We start from the raw sequence: 17,456 nt of genomic DNA on the forward strand, positions 1-17,456 counted from the left end.
ATATATATATATATATATATATATATATATATATATATATATATATATATATATATATATATATATATATATATACACATGTATATGTGTGTGTGTGTGTTCATCTTTAGGATGAGGAAATGAAAAATCTGGAAGGTAGCTGAAGGACAAAAAAACGAACCATGAAGAATAATATCGGTGAAAAATTTGCAAATTATTGTTACAAATATAGAACCTTTACTATGCGGGATTACAAAACATTGCCAAGTTGAATTGAATGAGGTCAACATTCAAAATGTTAAATATATAACATCAAAACACACAACATTCAACAACTCATGAAAAACAAGTCAAAGCTTCATGATACCTATCAATCACTCATGATATTATAATGTTATACCTCCGGTAATGTATTTTATTTTTCCCTTTAGAACGACCTGTGAAATTCCTTCGTGAACTGAGTAATATTGAAGTGCAAGAGGGCAATGGGGTCACACTCAGCTGCCAGCTGTCCAAAGCAGGGCTAACCGCTCAGTGGATGAAGGGAGACGACGTGCTAACCAACGATGAGCGCTATCAGCTGAAGGAGAGAGGCGCCACGCTGGAGCTGCTCATCAGAAAGAGTCAGCCCGAAGACAGCGGCGTTTACAGCTGCATTTGCGAAGATATTAAAAGCACCGCCACGATCATAATCACTGGTGAGAGACCTTGTGCCTCACGGAATTTATTTTCAATACGATTGCTAGATGAATCAAAAATGAGCTGTACACCACCGGAAACTATAACAAAAATAATAACCACTGATCTGTCCGGGGTTTTTTCGCTAACCTGGCCTTATTATCACCCAACTTGGGCTGACTTGAAGTTTACATTCCCCTTGCCACAGCGATTCCAGTGACGTTCAAGCAAAAGTTGAAAAACCAAGAAACGGTGGAGGAGAGCAGCGTGACGCTCCACTGCGAGCTCTCCAAACCGGGAGTTGCGGTTGAGTGGAGAAAGGATGCTCAGCTCCTGAAGGAGGGAGCCAAATATCAGATGAAACAAGAGGGCAGGATGTGTGAGATGCTAATCACACATTTAACCCTCTCGGATACTGGTGAATACAGCTGCTGTGCCGGTACAGCTGTGACTTCAGCTGATATCAAAGTAAGAGGTAGGCTGCAGTCAAAGTAAATCAAGTTAGGAGAAAAGTCACCCTTTACTTGGTGAGTTTATGTGAAAGCCAAGCATGAGAAATGCTGTTCCACCCCACTATGTACAGTAAATGGATCCAGCATAAGAGCTTTGTCAACGCAAGAAATAGATAACATAAAGGTACTAATAGTCACTTTGATTAGTGAAGAAGCATAGTCCATGCACCTGAAAAAAAAAAGTTTTTCTGAGTAATTTTGAGCATTTTTTTAAATGAATTTTTTATCATTTTTTCCCCCTGTTTTGGGAAGTATTTTTTTCATTAAAATATGTTTGGAAAATGTGAAATGGGCTTATCCAAAAACGAGGAAAAATATTCTGGAAAACAAAAAATATTCCATAAAATAGAAAAAGATATTTCAAAATAGAAAAAATAAATAATCGAAAACAAATCTGCATCAGCTTCTGAAATATTTTGCTGCCCTGTTTTTTGGAATTCATTTAACCCCCCCCACCCCATCAAAATGGAAAGATTTTTGAAAAACAGAAACAAGTTCATCAAAATAAAAAAAAAATCCATTAAAAAGACAAAAAAATTCCAAAAGTGAAACGCAGATAGAAAGAAAAAAAGAGAAAAGGAGGGATAGAAAAAACAAAGAGGAAAAAAAACAGTGAACAATATTCTGGGGGTAAAAAAATAGCCCCAGCTTTAGAAATATTTTGTTGCCCTGTTTTTGGAATTATTATTTTTTTTGTCTATAAAAAAATTACCCAAAAAAATACAAAACAGGGTAAAAATTCTGATCAAGAGAAAAAAAAATCCTTTCATCAAACAGAAAAGTGTTTCTCAAAAAAAAAGAAAAATCTGCATAACATTTTAAAGAACAGCAAAACATTTCAAAACTGTTTTTGGAAATCTGTTTGATTTTCATGTTTTTTATTCATCTATTTTTTTCCCGCAGCCCTTCCCATTACATTTAAGCAAGAAGTTCAGAATTTGGATCTGAAGGAAGGTGACAGTGGAGTTTTCTGCTGTGAGCTGTCCAAACCTGACGCACCGGTGGATTGGAGGAAAGGAAGAGTGATCCTGAAGCCCGGTTACAAATACGAAATGAAACAGGAGGGAACTTTCACCAAACTGTTTGTCAACAATGTAGAAGAGAGTGACGCAGGCAAGTACACTTGCAAAACAAAAGACAGCCAGTCCACTGCTGAGCTCATCGTGAGAGGTGAGTGATCTCACATTTACTATTATGCAGTGTTCCCTCGCCCCTTGCGATTCACGTTCTGCGGCTTCAATACTTTTTTTTTTCCAAATATGGGTCATATAGTGATAATATCATAGATGCAATGTTAACGACATTTTACGTCACTGGTTTACAGCAGCGCCTACCTGATATACTGCAATAACACTCCCGCACTCAGTTTTCTTCAGCCGCAAATAAAGGAACTTTTGTGGTTAAAACTTAAACCACTGCATTGGGAAATCTGCCTCCCTATTTTTTTTTTGTGCTCCAGTTTGGTTGATGTGCGATGGCCACTACCCCAAGGGCAAATTCAGCTCTGGATAGAGGATCTCCCATGTCCCCCGACTATAGCTAAGTCTTTCAATTCGGCAAATGGACGTTGTGGTTTAGTATGGTGGCGAAAGTGGGGATAGGGGCTGCAGAAACTCGGGGAGACTTAGTGGCCGTTCACCACATTCTGGCGCACTGTATATTGTGTATTGTCATGAAAAAAAAAAGGTTGTTTTTCGGTCCCCGTTAATTGCGGAAAACGAGGGAACACTGTAACATGCAAAAGTCAAATCCAGATGTTAACAAAAAAAAATATTTCCAGCACCTCCCATCACATTCAAAACCAAATTAAAGAACCTGCAAGTGGAGGAGGAGAACAGTGTGACGTTAAGATGCGAACTGTCCAGGCCCGGCCTTTCTGTCGAGTGGAGGAAAGGCCAGGAACTGCTGAAGAATAATTTCAAATATCAAATAAGAAATCGAAACAGCGTGATGGAGCTGACCATCAAAAACACTCAACTTGAGGACAGTGGAGTCTACAGCTGTGTGTATGGCGATACCAAGACCGTAGCCAACGTCACTGTTACACGTAAGACATGATCACCGTGTAAGCATCCGTGTCAAGAAAGAATACAAATTTTCTCTATCCCGCACACCACAGCTATCCCCCTCACCTTTAAAACGGGTTTAAAGAACCAGGAGGCAGCAGAGGGAGGCAACGTGACCCTCCGATGTGAACTGTCCAGGACAGGGGTATCTGTCCAGTGGTGGAAGGGTGAGGACCAGCTCCATCATGGCGGGAGGTACCAGATGAGCCTCAAGGGGAACATAGCTGAGATGAGCATCAGAAACATCCTGCCAGAAGATGTCGGGGAGTACAGTTGTGTTTTTGGCGAGCAGAGGACGACGGCTGAAGTAAACGTGAGAGGTATTCAACATTTCCACTTTAATCAGGTGTGTTGGTTGAAGGGAAAAAAACAAAAACAGGCTGGATTGTGGCTCTCGAGGATCGGATTTGGTCACTCCTGACCTTAATGATCTGCATTTATCCTCTAATTTACCTGGAAATAATCAATTACCTGGCATGTATTTTTTTTTACCTGAGTTAAAGCACTCTTTGACAGCAAGAAAAAAAAATGTCTTTTTAAAGTTGTTACCTATACATAAAAGAATATTTCGTTTAAGTAATTTGAGTGTAGACAAAATAATGACATTTTACTGCTGAAAATGGCTAAATAAGTTTAATGCTTACCATATACTATTTACGAAGAATGTCTTAATAATTGAGTAGAATCTATGAGAGCACTATGTCACCATTATGCCATAATTACGATAGTTTAATTGTCGTATCCTCCCAACTGACAAAATATCCTTTTTCCTCCTTTTATGTTAGCGGCAGCATCTGTGTTCTTTGAGAAGGAACTGGAAAGCCAAGCGGTGATGGAGGGCAAGTCTGTGCTGCTGTCATGTGAAGTTTCAAGCGCCAATGTTCCAGTCACTTGGAAGAAAGACAACACTGTCATCGAAGACGGGGGACGACTATGTATTACGAAAAAGGGAGCCATGCATATGCTTGAGATCAAGCAGCTGAACCTGGAAGATGCTGGTGAATACTGTTGCATCACCAGGGGCAAGAGGACCACCGCCAAGTTGATTGTGAGAGGTAAGAATGTCCTCCTATTATGAATGGGATGAGACACAAATCCCACAAGATGAGGTGTCTCATGACATTGTGTCCAAACGAACGAGAGAAGGTGAGACCTGGGCAAATTCATTTTCTTGTGCCCTGAATTAGTGATTGAACATGAGCTTTCGTGACACCGGAATCACTTTGCCATTGAAGAACAGTTTGTTCAGTAGAAAGTCAAGTCACCGTTATTTGCAACATGCGTCCAAAGATTATTTGGTATGATAAGGTTTATTTTGAAACTTTGGTTGGCCTTCACATGACATGGCAGCGTATTTTACTTTCATGCAAAGCACAACACACTGAGCATTCTCTGGTGTTTTCCACTGCACTCGTGGACCTACAACCCAAGTCGTTGTGCTGCACAGGGCCGAAAAATCTCAGGGCGTTCTAATCTCACAAAATCTCGTGGTACGAGATCTCGTCCCATCCCTACCTGCCATATGATACAAATCTCCCACTATATTGCTACAAAGGTATCTTTGTCTTTCTTCTCCACAGAGCGAGTCCGAATCATCACAGAGCTTAAAGACATCACTGTGACGGCGGGCGAGGACGCCATGTTTGTTTGCGAGCTTAGCCACGCCAACGTGAATGAGGGTGTATGGTGGCTGGGCTCCAGTCCGCTGCAGAAGAACGAAATGAACCAGATGACTTGTCAGGGTCGCACACACCGACTTGTTCTCACCATGACGACACCTGAGGAGACGGGCATCGTGGCATTTGTGGTCGGGGAGGAAAGGACTTCAGCAAGTCTTCTGGTGGTACCAAAGCCCAAAGGTGTGGAGAGACGGCTATGTAGTTCTTTGGTTATTTTTTCTTCTTTTAACGTCGGAGAGCAGGAAATCCAATTCCTGTTTGTTTTGTCTTATCGGAAGTAAAAACGAATAGCCCTAAAGGTACCAAGATGGAGATGAAATGTATTTATCAATCACCTTTGTGAGGACTTGTTATTCTTAAGAGATGTTTTAATTTTCAGTTTTGTTTGAGAAGAAGCCTCAAGATGTCCTCATCTTGGAAGGAGAAATTGCTACTTTGTCCTGCACAACCTCTGACTTCACCACCCCAGTCACTTGGCGGCGCAACCACATCCCTCTTCGAAACGGCGAGAAATTTGAGATTCGGAAAGAGGGAAAAGTCAACTTATTGCTCATCCATGCCGTGGAGCCTTCAGATGCTGGAGTTTACTCCTGTGACACAGGCGACGAACAGGCCAGTGCCAAACTTACTGTGAAAGGTAATACAGGAAGTAGTATGGCATCGCCAGATGAAGTTGTGTCCATGAGTGTCGTTTTGTTTTGTTCTCCAGAGCTGCCCCCGTTCTTCCAGGAAGAGTTGCAAAGTGTTGAGACTGAGGAGGGAAGCTCGGCCGTGCTCTACTGCGAGCTGTCCAAATTGGGGCTGCCGGTACAGTGGAAGAGGAACGGTTTGCCGCTTCGGACCGGCAGGAAGTATGAGATGAAGCAAGATGGCTGCTTCCTCCAGCTTCATATCAAGGAGCTGAAACTTGAGGACAGCGGCAGCTACGCATGTCAAGCGGGAAATGCAGAAACGACTGCAATGGTTATGGTCAAAGGTAAAGTCAAGTTCATATTGCATTCAAGTGCATTAACTATAAAGGAAAAAGTATTTTATTACAAAACGTTTTATAAGATTCATCTCTGGGCCAGCGTTAGCATAGTTTTCATTAGTTTGTTTTTACTTGTCACTTTTTTTTTTGGGGGGGGGTAGTTATATTGTGTGATTTCTTTTCAAAGATGTCTTGTTTTACCTACGATTTTAGTTATTTTTGCTGTTTTTTAAAACTCATTCAATTCCAAATACAAATGTATACATTTTAACTGATTCCAAACATTCAATCCCAAGTACTTATTTACAATATTTCTTTTCAAATATGAGGGTAACGTAGGGTCTGAAAATAACTGACGCTGAATAGTCATTGTATCACAAAGACATATACGTCTTTACAGAGTCAAAACATGACAGAACAAGCTGTGTCAAAAGTGAAAGATTACATTTTGTTCTCATTATATTAATATTTTGGTCATTTGTTATCCATTACCACCCAGAGCTCCCACCATTCTTCAAGAAAGATTTGCGAAATGTGCGGATGGATGAGGGAGGTTCAGTTCTTTTCAGCTGCGAGCTGTCTAAACCTGGAGCACCGGTGCAATGGAAGAAAAATGGATTGACTTTGAGAGCCAACAGGAATATTGAAATGAAACAAGATGGCTGCCTGCTCCAGCTTAATATTGTGGATCTCAAACCTGAAGACAGTGGCAGCTACTCATGTCATGTAGCAAGTGTAGAATCAACTGCAACTTTAACAGTGAAAGGTTGGTAGAGTGTCTTCTTACATTTTCTGTTGCTGGCTTCACCCTTGAATGAAATCTTTCCTAGAACTACCACCAATTTTCAAAGAAAACCTACAGAATATCAAGGCTGAGGAGGGAGGTATTGCCTCCTTGTGCTGTAAGGTATCCAAGCCAGACATTGCAATACAATGGAAGAAGAACAAGTCGCCATTAAGAGCCAGCAAAAAGTATGAGATGAAGCAAGATGGTTGCCTCCTCCAGCTCCTCATCAAGGATCTCAAACCTGAGGACAGTGGAAGTTACACGTGCCATGCAGGAAGCATAGAGACCACTGCAACTGTGTCAGTAAAAGGTACCATTTGTGTCTCTTCATTGCTTTTTGTATTTTTGTGTCTGATCCTAATTTTAGGCTGTTATGAACTTCCCCAGAACTGCCTCCATCCTTTGTTACAAAGTTGCAAAATTTCGAGGTGGATGAGGAAGGTTCGATTTCCCTTTTGTGTGAGTTGTCCAAACCTGGAGGGCCGGTGCAATGGATGAAAAACAGGCTGCCTCTTAGGGCCAATAAGAAGTATGTGATGAAACAAGATGGCTGCCTCCTTCAGCTCCAAATCAATGACCTCAGACCTGAGGATAGCGGTAGCTACACATGTGAAGTAGGAAGGTTGGAGACAACTGCAACAGTTTCAGTAAAAGGTGTGTCCCCGCCAAAATCATCATTAATCACTATTGTGTTCTTTCCTATCGACTTGTATTTTAAATATCCATAAGCATATTTGTTTAATCTTTCTCCAGAACGCCCAGTTGCATTCAAAGCTAACTTAGAAAATATGGAGGTAGAGGAAGGAGATACTGCCATGTTGTCATGTGAGCTGTCTAAACCCGGAGTGGCGGTGCAATGGAAAAAGAACAGAGTGTCTTTGAGGGACAACAGAAAATATCAGATGAAACAAGATGGCTGCCTTATCCAACTAGCCATCAAGGACCTCAGACCTGAGGACAGCGGAAGCTACACTTGTCTTGCAGGAAGCGCAGAAACATCTGCAACTGTATCTGTGAGAGGTACCACTTATTTTGTTGACCTGCAAATTTTGTATTTAATAGAAAATTTAACAAATACAGAAATGTGTGCAGTTGAATTTGCTTAATTGCAATATATCTGTGTCATTTTTGTCAATCTGTTATGCTTGTAATGCACAAGGTTGTTTCTTTCTGTTTTAATTCAAAAGCATGCATCTAAACTTGTTCTCTTATATGCCAATTCTCAGAGCTTCCAATATTCTTTAAAGAAAAATTAGAAAATGCAGAGATAGAAGAGGGTGGTTCAACCTCTCTGTGCTGCGAGATATCTAAACCTGGAATGTCAGTGCAATGGAAAAAGAACAGACTTCCTTTGAGGGACAACAGGAAATACGAAATGAAACAAGAGGGTTCCCGTCTACAACTCAACATCAAGGATCTCAAACTTGAGGACAGTGGTAGTTACTCATGTCAAGCTGGAAGTGCAGAGACTACGGCCACGTTGTCGGTGAAAGGTGCATTTATACTGTATATCTTTGGTAGGTGGGTGCCTTGCATTTGGTCCATGGACCTTCAGTTAGGATTTACCTGACCAAAAAAATGATACATAAATGCTATCAATGTTTTGCAAGTTTGGCTCTGACCAATCAATCAAAAATATTGACATCATCAGAGGCCAAAGCTTGTTTATTAAAAAAACAGTCCAGTTGCTGATACATGGAATCGAATCAACCAATACTACTGATTTTGAAGACCTGAGGCAGAGGAGATTTGCTTAGCAGCGCATTGAGACTGAAATCTTTTTGGGTATGATCCCCAGAGCTCCCACCATGGTTTGTGAAAAGTCTACAAAGCATAGAGGCACCTGAAGGAAGTTTAACCTCTCTGTGCTGCGAGCTGTCTAAACCTGGAGTGCCAGTGCAATGGAAAAGGAACAACCTGCCTCTGAGGGCCAACAGGAAATATGAGATGCAACAAGATGGTTGCTTTCTCAAACTCAACATCAAGGATCTTAAACTTGAGGATAGTGCTAGTTACTCGTGTGCAGCAGGAAGTGCAGAAACTACAGCATCTTTGTCAGTGAAAGGTGTGTATGTTTTTTAGTAATCAAGTATTTCACTGTTTCACCTAATATTGTCAGTCATCTTGATGAATTTCCCCAGAGCTGCCACCATTGTTTGTGAAGGACCTACAAAGAACAGAAGTAGATGAGGGAGGCTTAATCTCGCTCTGCTGTGAGTTGTCTAAATCTGGAGTGCCAGTACAATGGAAGAAGAACAAGCTGCCTCTAAGGGCCGGCAGGAAATATGAGATGAAGCAAGACGGCTGCCTTCAGCAGCTCGACATCAAGGATCTCAAACTAGAAGACAGTGGTAGTTATTCGTGTCAAGCAGGAAGTGCAGAGACTGCAGCTACATTGTCGGTGAAAGGTGTGTAAATCATTTAGTAATTGAATATCTCACTCTGTGTCATCTAATTCTTACCAATCATCTTCATGCCATCTCTTGATGATTCCCCCAGAGCTGCCACCATTGTTTGTGAAGAACCTACAAAGTATAGAAGTAGATGAGGGAGTCTCAATCTCTCTGTGCTGTGAGTTGTCTAAACCTGGAGTGCCAGTGCAATGGAAGAAGAACAAGCTGCCTCTACGCTCCAACAGGAAGTATGAGATGAAGCAAGAAGGCTGCCTTCTCCAGCTTAACATTAAGGATCTCAAACTTGAGGACAGTGGTAGTTATTTGTGTCAAGCAGGAAGTGCAGAAACTGCAGCTACATTGTCGGTGAAAGGTGTGTAAATCATTTAGTAATTGAATATCTCACTCTGTGTCATCTAATTCTTACCAATCACCTTCATGCAATCTCTTGATGATTCCCCCAGAGCTGCCACCATTGTTTGTGAAGAACCTACAAAGTAAAGAAGTAGATGAGGGAGCCTCAATCTCTCTGTGCTGTGAGTTGTCTAAACCTGGAGTGCCAGTGCAGTGGAAGAAGAACAAGCTGCCTCTACGCTCCAACAGGAAGTATGAGATGAAGCAAGAAGGCTGCCTTCTCCAGCTTAACATTAAGGATCTCAAACTTGAGGACAGTGGTAGTTATTTGTGTCAAGCTGGAAGTGCAGAAACTACAGCAACTTTGTCAGTGAAAGGTATGGATTTTTTTTTTTAGTGTTTGGGTATTTCATACACTGTCTTGCCAGTCATATTTATGCCATCTCTTGATGAATTCCCCCAGAGCTGCCACCATTGTTTGTGACGAATCTACAAAGTATAGAAGTAGATGAGGGAGGTTCAATCTTGCTCTGCTGTGAGTTGTCTAAACCTGGAGTGCCAGTGCAATGGAAGAAGAACAAGCTGCCTCTAAGGGCCAACAGGAAATATGAGATGAAGCAAGATGGCTGCCTTCACCAGCTCAACATTAAGGATCTCAAACTTGAGGACAGTGGTAGTTATTTGTGTCAAGCAGGAAGTGCAGAAACTACAGCAACTTTGTCAGTGAAAGGTATGTATTTTGTTTTAGTGTTTGGGTATTTCATACACTATCTTGACAGTCATATTTATGCCATCTCTTAATGAATTCCCCCAGAGTTGCCACCATTGTTTGTGACGGACCTACAAAGTATAGAAGTAGATGAGGGAGGTTCAATCTTGCTCTGCTGTGAGTTGTCCAAACCTGGAGTGCCAGTGCAATGGAAGAAGAACAAGCTGCCGCTAAGGGCCAACAGGAAATATGAGATGAAGCAAGATGGCTGCCTTCAGCAGCTCAACATCAAGGATCTCAAACTGGAGGACAGTGGTAGTTATTCGTGTCAAGCAGGAAGTGCAGAAACGTCAGCAGCTTTATCAGTGAAAGGTATGAAAATAATTTAGTAATTGAATATCTCACTCTGTGTCACCCAACTTACCAGTCATCTTCATGCCATCTCTTGATGAATTCCCCAGAGCTGCCGCCATTGTTTGTGAAGGACCTACAAAGTATAGAAGCAGATGAGGGAGGCTCAATCACTCTATGCTGCGAGCTGTCTAAACCAGGAGAACCAGTGCAATGGAAGAAGAACAAGCAGCCTCTGAGGGCAAACAGGAAGTATGAGATAAAACAAGATGGCTGCCTTCTCCAGCTCAACATCAAGGAGCTGAAACCCGAGGACAGTGGTTGCTACACATGTCAAGCAGGGAGTGCAGATACAACCGCAACTGTTTCTGTAAAAAGTGTGTATATTGTTCCAATTTTGTTAGAACTCCCAAAAGTTTTCACCTGACATAAATGGAAATGCCTGCTTTTAAAATGCCATTACCACGGTTTTGTACCGTTATTATTTACTAATATCTGCCTATTTTCGCAGAACTCCCTCCATTGTTTAAGAAAAAGCTACAAAATATAGAGGCAGAGGAGGGAACTACAGTTGTCCTTTCTTGCGAGTTGACAAAACCTGCAGTGTCAACACAATGGAAGAAGAACTCACTTCCATTGAAAGCTAACCAGAAGTATGACATGAAACAAGATGGCTGTTTGCTCCAGCTTCATATCAGGAACCTCCATCCTGAAGACAGCGGAAGCTACACATGTCAAGCAGGAAGTGTGGAGACCACCACAACTGTGTCTGTAAAAGGTGTGTTGAAATTTGTATTGAAGATAGTGGTACTCAAGTGGAGCTTGTATGAGCTTCCTAGTTGGGTACGCAAAAGCACCTCAGGGGCTATGAGAGATTTCAACAGGATTTTTTTAGGTATCAGCCAATCTGATTAAAAGCTTTTTAATACCGTGACAGCAATAATGCTTTTCAAATTAAGACCAAATTAACTGGAACATGAAGCAACACTTTGTATAGTTGGGTTGTTCCTAGTTGGGTACGCAAAAGCACCTCAGGGGCTATGAGAGATTTCAACAGGATTTTTGTAGGTATCAGCCAATCTGATTAAAAGCTTTTTAATACCGTGACAGCAATAATGCTTTTCAAATTAAGACCAAATTAACTGGAACATGAAGCAACACTTTGTGTTCCAAAGTGCCCCGGCAAAGGTTTGTGTGTGCTGCAAGATATTAGTGTTCTTAAGTTTTGACTTCTTTTTCTAATGCATTCCAGAACTGCCTTGCTTTTTCAAGAAAGAATTACAAAATACAGAAACAGAAGTGGGAGCTACAGTAGTCTTATGCTGCGAACTGTCCAAACTTGGAGTTTCAGTACAATGGAAAAAGAACGGTTTGTCACTAATAGCAAACATGAAGTATGCAATGAAGCAGGATGGCAGTGTGCTGCAACTTCACATCAAGGAGCTAAATGCAGAAGATGGTGGAACCTACTCATGTCAAGCAGGAAGTGCAGAAACCACTGCAGTTGTGTCTGTAAAAGGTTGGTACATCTATTTTATACAGTATACTTGAAATAAATGTATAACAGAAAGGTATAATAATGTATTAGCCTGGAATCGCCCCTCACCTTCAAACTCTCCTTTCTAGCACCCAAAACTATTTTACCCAAGGAAGAACCTCCTACGATACTACCACGAACAAGGAGTACCACTCCCAAACCTGAGAATGTGGACCTCCCCGATGCTCACCCGATTCCTCCAGAGCCTAAGAAGAGGACAGTTCGAAAAGCATCAATCACTGCTTTGGAACCGGATGTGGAGCCCATGTTTAACATCAAACAGTCCATACAGTCTTTGCAAATAGAATCTTTAGACCAAAAGGAAATCCAGACTGAAAAATCCATAGAGACACACTTTGACAATGCTCAGAATTCAAACCAGCGGAAGGATAATATGGACCAAGGTGTGGATGACCAGCAAAAACCAGCAATGTTAGCTGAGAAGGAGCATGTGATTGAAAAAGTTGAAATCAAGAAGCCGCGACCAGCAAAGCAGCAGATTGAAGAAGAAGTTAGCAGGACAGGTAGAACTCATGAGGACAATAACGTTGGTCAGCTGAACCAGTTATTTAAATCTCTGGAAACGGATCCAAACCAAAAAGGGAAACCTTGTGAAGAAGGCATAGATGTTGAAAAAACAAATGACTACCCAGAGACAACATTGTGGGAGAGAGTTGAGGTGGAGAAAAGGGCTGTTGAACCATCAGTAACATCACTTGGGAACATAACATTGGAACACAAAGTAAAGTCTACTATTAAAAATGGTGAACTGGAGAAGACGCTTGAGGATGTGAAACCAGCTGTGAGATCAAAAGGAAAACTAGCAGGAGGAAGAGAGCCTACTGAACGTGTCGGTAAAGAAACTGAGGAGGTCATTGCATCATCAAATGCTACAGTCCATGATCCTAGGGCAGGAAATGCACAGCAAAACCACATGAAACAACTCGCGACCATGGAACGTGTGGAGGAGCAAGTGCCATCAAAAGTACCTCAAAGTATAACCACTGAAACGATTCCCCCAAGACCACCTGTGAGATCAAAAAGCAAAACAAGAACAGGAATGGAAAAACACCAATCAAGAGACACTGAGACAGATCAAGATGAGCAACTGATAACACCACCTAAAGATCACCCACCAAAACGGACAGCAAGATCTTTGACGGACGAGGAGCCAAGACTTGGGAAAAAACAATCAGTACCATCAGATGCTGATCTGGCGGAGAACCTGCTTGTCCCCAAACAGCTAATCAAACATCCTGTCAAACCCATGAGGAAAGAACCTCTAACGGACAAAGATCTAGCCCCTGAACCAATGGGAATTAAGGACGAGCAACAAGAAGTGCAAACGGAAGAAATTCCTCTCCTTTACATCTCCGAAGATGAAACATTCTCAGAAGCTTTCGCCGAGATCCCCTTAATCGAACCTGGCAGCTTCCTCGATGAACCCTCAACCCATGCTTACATGCCACCTACCGCTTTCCAGAAGACATTCCAAGATGCTCCACCGGATATTTACCTGAGTGCTGACGACGAACCGCAAACGCAAGACGCTAGCGCCAAGACTCAGACTCCCGGCAAAGGCTACGAAACGGACAACAACGCACGGCCAGTCTTGAAAGAGGTCTTTAAGAACCAGTGTGCAGATATCGATGATACCGTCAGTCTAGTGTGTACCGTCGAAGGACATTTTGACAATGTGCGCTGGCTTAAAAACGGACAACAAGTCTGCGAGGATAAACGACACCGTACCGAGGCCACGGAGAGTGGCGTCTGCTCTCTGGTTATCACTGAACTCACCCCTAATGATAGCGGGATCTACACATGCGAGGTGATCAACAAATTTGGCACCACGTCCTACAATGGAAACCTAACGGTGGTGCCTGCTCAGACGGTCCGCAGGCAAATGCACCCACCTCTTGCCGCAGTCACCCCGCTGCAGTTGGCTCCAAAGACGCCCGAGGAAACAACACAGATTGAAGATCAAACAACTTCAGCGACTGATGCCGATAACTATGTAGAGGATGTAGACGTCTCTTTGTGGGAGGCCTACAACCTGACGGAGAAGCACATGCAGTCGAGCCTGCAACAGAGGAGACCATCGTCTCTCATCGCCACCAGCTCGAGTAATATATACACAGTTCATTCTCCACTCTTCCTCAAATGATTCAAGCCCAGACATGTATTTTTTTAAGTTTTTCTTAAGAGTCCGTCATTCATGGATATTGATATATTCAAATCCCACATTTAATTCCATTTAAAATGATATATAATACGTGGAAGTAGCTTAAAATATCTCAGTTACTGCAATGTGATTGTTGCCAAATTGAAATCCTTGATTTTGAGAAAAACACATTTAAAATCTCGTTGCATTTATCTTTCAACGATGCGCATTGTTTAATAATTCCTCATTTCCATACACTGCGATTGCAATTTGAAAACTTTTGGCAGCTGGTAAATGAAAGTCGAGACCTTAAGGAAGTTGGCTTTGTAAAAATTCTTACATGGACATCTCAGTCAAAAATTTGACGTTTCGCCAATTCACCTCATATATATATATATATATATATATATATATATATATATATATATATATATATATATATACATATATATACAGTGCACATAATAGACAGACAGACAGACAGACTTGGAAAAAACATAGCTGTTTGTTTTTAACCTTTCATATAGGAACAATTTCATTGAACTTTCTTGTACGATCTCTATGAATAATTATTTCACTAGTCTTTTTTTAAGAATGTAAGCACCTGAAATTGAACATCTGGAGTCTTAAAAAAAACTTAATGATCTTTTTGGGATCGAACGAGTTCAATGTCTTTCTCTGACAGTGTCAAGCCCGTCTGATTATGACACCGCACCAGACGTGATGGAACCCGAAGAAATCAAGACCACTCCACCGAGGGAGCATGCTGAGGCAACCGACCAAATGCCTCCAAAGGACCGGGACCAAAACGTTTCTGAGCCCTGCCTTCCTAAGAACCTTTTACAAGTCAAAGGTTAGCAGTGGTCTGCTTCTTTTCAGGTTTCCACCAAGTATACCATTACTTTTATGGGCCTCTCATTCATAGGCACCCAAGAAGTCCAAATGAGGACACCATCTCCTAAACACCACAGGGCCCTCACACCTTTAGCTAGCACTGTCTCTGGATCAGAATCTGAAGGAGAAGAGGATCAACGCGAGGTTTGGGCTTTTGATTTGAAAAAGTGCAATTAGTTCCAACATTGCGAGCGGAGGCCTGTTCCCGGGCAAAAATGCATACAAAAAATTGATACAAGGGATGGGACGAAATCTTAGCATGAGATTAAAACTGCACTAGATTTTTTGTTCCTGCACAGCTTCAGATTTTTTTTCTTTTGGCTGTTTTTGTGTTTGCAATGGAGCAATGGAATACTACAGATTACATGACAGTAAAATACGCTTCCAAACATTATGACAAGCCCAGCTAACTTCAAAATAAATCTTATCGTACCAATGATATCTGGGCAAATAGAATGGGAACACTTACAAATCTTACATTTTATGTTTAATTAAAAAAAATGTTGATTATTAAAAAAAACAAACATCGGTCATTCATAATTAAGTGAAATTGTCTTCTGTGTTTATAATCGTAAAATATTCAATAGCTGCAGCCCTGCAGGAGAAATAAAAGATGCTCTGATTGCTTTTATTTTCAACGATACAGTAAAAAGAAAGATTTGTTTATTGTGAAACCTCTTAACATAATCTCATTTTTATTCCCTTAGACATTCGAAATGTATGTAACCGGAGCTGACTGCAACCCAAACAGTGGAAGCAAGGACAGTTTTTTACTGAAGGAAGGTCAATTTGTAGAGGTTTTAGACTCTGTCCATCCAGACAAATGGCTCATAAGAACCAAACCCACCAAAACCAACCCAGCTCGACAGGGTTGGGTTTGTCCGGCATACCTGGAGAAAAAGAGAAAGGTTCGAGTATATTCTAACAGTTTGTGAAACATTTAAACAGTTAAAGGAGTCTGTTTGGAATCCAGCACTGTTATTTTTTTTTTTGTGTGTTTATTTTCTATCAGGAGGCCTTCACACAATTGCGGGCACCTCAAGAGGATCTTGATGGAATCGGTTCCACAGGAGAAGAGTACAGAAAGGCTTTGAGGTATTTTCATATTGCGAGGCACTGTTAAAATAGTCTGTTATTGAGAAAAAGTGAATTTTCCTTCAAATTTGTGTTTTTTAGCCAACTGATCCAAGGTCTGATTGATGGTGAGGAAGAGTTTGTGAAGGAGATGGGGATGTTTATTTCTCATCCTCTAAATTACTTGGACTCCAGTCGCCATGTTCCTGTCAACATCATCAACCAAAAAGATATCATCTTCAGAAACATAAAGGACTTAGTCCTTCTTCACGAGAAGTAAATACACAAGACTGCCTATGTTTATTAATCACATGCAATAATAAGTCATAAGGAACACAAAAAGAAAACTAGAACATTCTACCGTCATCCTGAGTCTGATTTTGACGTTACGAGCCGCCCTTTCAGGTCCATTCTCCCTGGATTGAGAGCGTGCACCACAGACGATGACGTGGCCATGCATCTGGTCCGTCATTTTGAAGACCTTGAAAAGTATGTTCATTACATGCTGGGGCAAGCGCAAGCAGAGGCCTGCATTGCTGATAAAGCAACTCAACAATATTTCAAAGTAAGCCTTGTCAGCATTACGTTGGATTTCAGTAAACATTTTAATAGACAACAATAAAATTATAACGGGCATTTATTTTTTAAACTAAATTCCAGGAGTTACCAGGATCTGGTAGACCTGAGGATCCGATCATTGATACATTGACCTTCCTCCAAAGACCCGTTGAAAGGATTCAGACATATCAAGCATTGCTTAAGGTCACTTTCCCAAAGTAGCGAAAAATTGTCCACAAGATGTCAACATGGTTTTGAATGTCCATTTCATCTTCAGGAGTTCATTAAGAACAAAGCCAAAAGTGGGCAGAACTGTTGTCTTTTGGAGGATGCCTTCTCCATTGTTTCCTGTCTTCCCTGGAGGTCTGACAACCTCCACCAAGTCTCCCTGATTGAGAACTACCCCGCCTCTTTGACTGCCCTGGGGGAGCCCGTGCGGCAGGTCAGTGCCCATTTTCAAATTTGATCATCAGAAAGTAAGAAAATATCATGATTAAGAAACATTCCGGTTTTCTGTTGTCGTTTTTTGTTTTTCTCTTAGGGATCGTTCACTGTGTGGGATGAAGCTCCAGAAACAAAAAAGTCCTCTAGAGGGCACCAAAGACAAGTCTTTCTATTTAAAGATTGCATTGTACTATGCAAACTGAAAAAAGATGCCAATAAGAACTGTGATACGTACATCTTCAAGAACAAAATGAAGGTAATGAATGATCCACAGTGCTACGATTATATCACGTGTTTACATACAAATATT

General features: G+C 41.3%; 1 protein-coding gene across 1 annotated transcript in view; it reads left to right on the forward strand.

Moving 5' to 3' along the window:
• Positions 1-17,456, forward strand: part of obscna (obscurin, cytoskeletal calmodulin and titin-interacting RhoGEF a) — a 44,151-nt gene that overhangs the window by 11,088 nt on the left and 15,607 nt on the right. The window contains exons 22-52 of the mRNA XM_088425546.1: positions 411-677; positions 866-1,132; positions 2,073-2,339; positions 2,950-3,216; positions 3,289-3,555; positions 4,021-4,290; positions 4,816-5,094; positions 5,294-5,551; positions 5,624-5,890; positions 6,384-6,650; positions 6,715-6,981; positions 7,059-7,325; positions 7,425-7,691; positions 7,898-8,164; positions 9,171-9,437; positions 9,529-9,795; positions 9,882-10,148; positions 10,233-10,499; positions 10,589-10,855; positions 10,990-11,256; positions 11,731-11,997; positions 12,105-14,138; positions 14,862-15,029; positions 15,102-15,214; positions 15,778-15,978; positions 16,083-16,165; positions 16,247-16,420; positions 16,550-16,709; positions 16,805-16,906; positions 16,980-17,144; positions 17,244-17,402. Of these exons, the coding sequence (XP_088281672.1) occupies positions 411-677; positions 866-1,132; positions 2,073-2,339; positions 2,950-3,216; positions 3,289-3,555; positions 4,021-4,290; positions 4,816-5,094; positions 5,294-5,551; positions 5,624-5,890; positions 6,384-6,650; positions 6,715-6,981; positions 7,059-7,325; positions 7,425-7,691; positions 7,898-8,164; positions 9,171-9,437; positions 9,529-9,795; positions 9,882-10,148; positions 10,233-10,499; positions 10,589-10,855; positions 10,990-11,256; positions 11,731-11,997; positions 12,105-14,138; positions 14,862-15,029; positions 15,102-15,214; positions 15,778-15,978; positions 16,083-16,165; positions 16,247-16,420; positions 16,550-16,709; positions 16,805-16,906; positions 16,980-17,144; positions 17,244-17,402 (8,972 nt within the window). The remainder of the gene's footprint in view (positions 1-410; positions 678-865; positions 1,133-2,072; positions 2,340-2,949; positions 3,217-3,288; positions 3,556-4,020; positions 4,291-4,815; positions 5,095-5,293; positions 5,552-5,623; positions 5,891-6,383; positions 6,651-6,714; positions 6,982-7,058; positions 7,326-7,424; positions 7,692-7,897; positions 8,165-9,170; positions 9,438-9,528; positions 9,796-9,881; positions 10,149-10,232; positions 10,500-10,588; positions 10,856-10,989; positions 11,257-11,730; positions 11,998-12,104; positions 14,139-14,861; positions 15,030-15,101; positions 15,215-15,777; positions 15,979-16,082; positions 16,166-16,246; positions 16,421-16,549; positions 16,710-16,804; positions 16,907-16,979; positions 17,145-17,243; positions 17,403-17,456) is intronic.

This window comes from Hippichthys cyanospilos, chromosome 10 (genome assembly GCF_059441005.1).
Source record: "Hippichthys cyanospilos isolate Australia breed blue-spotted pipefish chromosome 10, RoL_Hcya_1.0, whole genome shotgun sequence".
Taxonomy (NCBI): Eukaryota; Metazoa; Chordata; class Actinopteri; order Syngnathiformes; family Syngnathidae; genus Hippichthys; species Hippichthys cyanospilos.